Genomic DNA, 3,685 nt, shown 5'->3' with positions numbered 1-3,685 from the left:
TATCTCTACTTCTCCCACACGCTGCATCAACGTAGTCTGAAGACTTCCTCCACTGTTTGGGTGATTTGCTGCATTAACGGTGTGTATTGCATTAAAAAAAAACTGTGTTAATGCGCGATAAAATAATTCTCGGCATTAATTAATACATTAACACGATAATAACGCGTTAACTTGTCCAGCCCTAATATTTATATTTTAATATATTAAGAAAAACATGAATAAATAGAACTAGGTTTGTAAACTACAAGTAGCCTACAGATCTAACAGGAAGTGACTGTTTCTGTGACTTCCTGTTCGTCCACTTCATCTCCACCAAGAACAACTTCCTGTCATGTGACCAGAGTGAGGAGAACATGACATGTAGTTGAAAGCTCCAGATGAAGACAGTAAGTGGACCTTTGAGGTCACTTACACATGAACAACACTTTACTACTTTATCAGTTCACAGAAAACCGGAGGTCATTGAACGTTTCATGAAGAGAACTCTGGAAACAAAATTACTGAAAACAAACTTTATTGGTTTCATCCAGGCTTTTATTTTGAAAGGAACACTGTCAAAGGCTTCAGCATCTGTACACATGTTGCATAGCAACAGGGCTTCAAACACACACACACACACACACACACACACACACACACACACACACACACTAACCCTAAACCAAGAAAGTGAGAAACAGATGCAACTTCTTAAGACAGTGTGTGAGAGAGAGAAAGAGAGTGTGTGTGTGTGTGAATGGAGGGGGCGTGGCCTGTAGCCCTCTACTGTCCGATCTGCAGCTCCTCCAGCTCCTTCAGCAGCTGATCCTCTTTCTGCAGCTTCTCCAGCTGAAGACATCAAACACACCTTCAGATACAGAGTATTAACGTGTGAATTAACATGTATTAAAGTGTGTATTAAAGTGTATTAACGTGTATATTAACATGTATTAATGTGTGTATTGACGGGTGTATTAACGTGAGTATTAACGTGTATTGACGTGTGTATTAACGTGTATTGACGTGTGTATTAACGCGAGTATTAATGTGTGTATTGACATGTGCATTGATGTGTGTATTAACCTGTGTATTAACATGTATTAATGTGTGTATTAACGTGAGTGTTGACGCGAGTATTAACGGGTGTATTAACGCGAGTATTAACGGGTGTATTAACTTATATTAATGTGTGTATTGACATGTGTATTAACGTGAGTATTAACGTGTGTATTGACATGTATATTAACGTGTATTAACGTGTGTATTAAAGTGTATTAACGTGTGTAGTAGTATGTTAAAGTGTATTAACGTGTGTATTAGTATGTTAAAGTGTGTATTAACGTGTGTATTGATGTGTGTATTAACGTGAGTATTGACGTGAGTATTGACGCGAGTATTAACATGTATTAACGTGAGTATTGACGTGTGTATTAACATGTATTAACGTGAGTATTGACCTGAGTATTAACGTGTGTATTAACATGTATTAATGTGTGTATTGACGTGTGTATTGATGTGTGTATTAACGTGTGTATTAACGTGTGTATTAACGTGTATTAACGTCTGTGTTAGTATGTTAAAGTGTGTATTGACGTGTGTATTGACGTGTGTATTAATGTGAGTATTAACGTGTGTATTGACGTGTGTATTAACGTGTGTATTGACGTGTGTATTAACATGTATTAATGTGTGTATTAACGTGTGTATTGACATGTATTAACGAGAGTATTAACATGTATTAACGTGAGTATTAACATGTATTAACGTGAGTATTAACATGTATTAACTAGTGCAGGGCAACGATGACAATTTTTAATCGCGATTAATCGCATTGTTTTGGCAAAGTTCAATAATGAATTCAAAAGTAGTGTATTGCACACTTTTATTTTGAAAGTACTGCTATATGAACAAAAGGGCAATAACATTTGGTGTAAACACTTTAAACACATCAGGGCCTCGTTCCTCGTACGTGGTTCAGCTAAGTCGATCAAATGTCCTATTAGCAGCCTAAATTAACGAGATGATTGAAGTCAGGCTATCTCGGTTCCTCCAAGGCTGATCCTCTCAAACAGTCTCGTTAATTGGAACCAGACGATCAGGATCAGGATAATTGCGCGTGCCCGTCCTGCTTCAAAAGGGGGAAGCGTCGATCACCGAAACCATGATTTTCTAACAGTACAATGTCAAATAAAGCTAAAGAAAGAGCATCTTTTTACTCCGCTGACGAGCAGGAGATGATCATGAACGCATATGAGGAATTCAAGACCATAATCACGGCTAAATATAACACCTCCACCGCTGCGAGGGCTAGACAAGAAGCACGCAAAATATCACAGACAAGTTAAATGCGTAAGTGTTGTAAATGTATCGGCTCATTTTAATGCCTCATCACCCCAATCAATCAGATGATATGTCTTTAAATGAGCTGCTGGCAGTAGGCTTAATGAATGCATCATCCAATGAGATCTTTAGCGACAATAATGACCTCAACTCTTTCACAATAAGATAAAAACAAGCCCAAAGAGCATCTACTGATCCTCATTAATATGAGGATATATGTACTGTATGCCCTCATGTATCATGTACTATATATGTGTATATACATGTATGTGTAGATCACCATATAGAACTAGTTTGAATATGTGTGTGTGAATCTGTGTGTGGGCGGTTCAGTGTGTGTGTGTGTGTGTATTATTCATCATCAGACATTCAATCAACTGAAGCAGTGAAGATAAATAGTGTGTGATTCTCTCTGTTCTTATCATGGGTCCACCTTCATCATGTTCTACGGTAATGATATGCTGGTGTACTAATAACACTGTCATATCATTATGAGTGCTTTAACCCTCATGTATGCAACGCAGCCATCAAGAGGACATGGGAGCAAGTAAACACTAACACACACACATTACTCAGAATGCTGAGTCAGTACAATATGTGCCATGGTGATGTAATGAACACATCCATAAGTTTATTAAGCGCCTAATAAACTTTACCAACAGCACGGCATGCAGCGGCTTTCCCCATGTTCTCCGCATCGCCAACACTGTACAACAATGTACCACTCGCAGAACAGCTCAAGGCTGCATCCAGTCTGTGAGACATCACAGACTGGTATTAAACGCGTATTGACGCGAGTATTGATGCGTGTATCGACTCGTGTATTGACGTGAGTATTGACGTGAGTATTGACGCGAGTATTGACGCGTAATCACATCACTGTATTGACGTGTTTATTGACGTGTGTATCACCTGGTTTTTCTGCAGAACTTTTCCAGACGCCTGCTGATCCTTCAGCTCCTCCATGGCTTTAAGTTTCTGTGAGACACAATCACATCACTGACACGCTGACCAATCACAGCACAGAACACACGGACCAATTACAGCACAGAACACACGGACCAATCACAGCACAGAACACACTGATGGATCCAGACCAGGACCGGCTCATGAATCAAAGACTTCATCTTCACCTTCTTTACGTTCTTTATCTTCTTGTCAGTCTCGGGGTCGCCACTGCTCGGCTCTGATTGGCTGTTACCGATGTGGGCTGGTTCAGATGGAGGTTCAGGTTTCGTCTCCTGCACAATAATTATAATACTGAATATTAATACACATCATGTAAATGTCTTTGAATAAAAAAAGCTGTGTGATTGACCAACATCAGGTCACCTGGTCCTAACTTTGGAGGCCTCTGATTGGCTAA

General features: G+C 39.4%; 1 protein-coding gene across 2 annotated transcripts in view; it reads right to left on the bottom strand.

The window, feature by feature from the left end:
* Positions 1-497: 497 nt before the first annotated feature.
* The window catches only part of eif2a (eukaryotic translation initiation factor 2A), an 11,555-nt gene continuing 8,367 nt past the window's right edge, over positions 498-3,685 (bottom strand). The window contains exons 14-16 of one of the 2 annotated variants that reach the window (XM_031879441.1): positions 3,453-3,560; positions 3,232-3,297; positions 498-828 (exon numbers count right to left, since the gene is read on the bottom strand). In XM_031879441.1, coding sequence (XP_031735301.1) covers positions 763-828; positions 3,232-3,297; positions 3,453-3,560 — 240 coding nt within the window. In that variant the 3' untranslated portion in view covers positions 498-762. Of the gene's footprint in view, positions 829-3,231; positions 3,298-3,452; positions 3,561-3,598; positions 3,672-3,685 lie in introns of those variants that run through there. The other variant, XM_031879442.1, reaches the window with a different exon arrangement.

Source organism: Anarrhichthys ocellatus, unplaced genomic scaffold (assembly GCF_004355925.1).
Source record: "Anarrhichthys ocellatus isolate YVR2014 unplaced genomic scaffold, GSC_Weel_1.0 scaffold262, whole genome shotgun sequence".
Taxonomy (NCBI): domain Eukaryota; kingdom Metazoa; phylum Chordata; class Actinopteri; order Perciformes; family Anarhichadidae; genus Anarrhichthys; species Anarrhichthys ocellatus.
The sequence above is the reverse complement of the archived record's forward strand: the minus strand, read 5'-3'. Positions and strand labels throughout refer to the sequence as shown.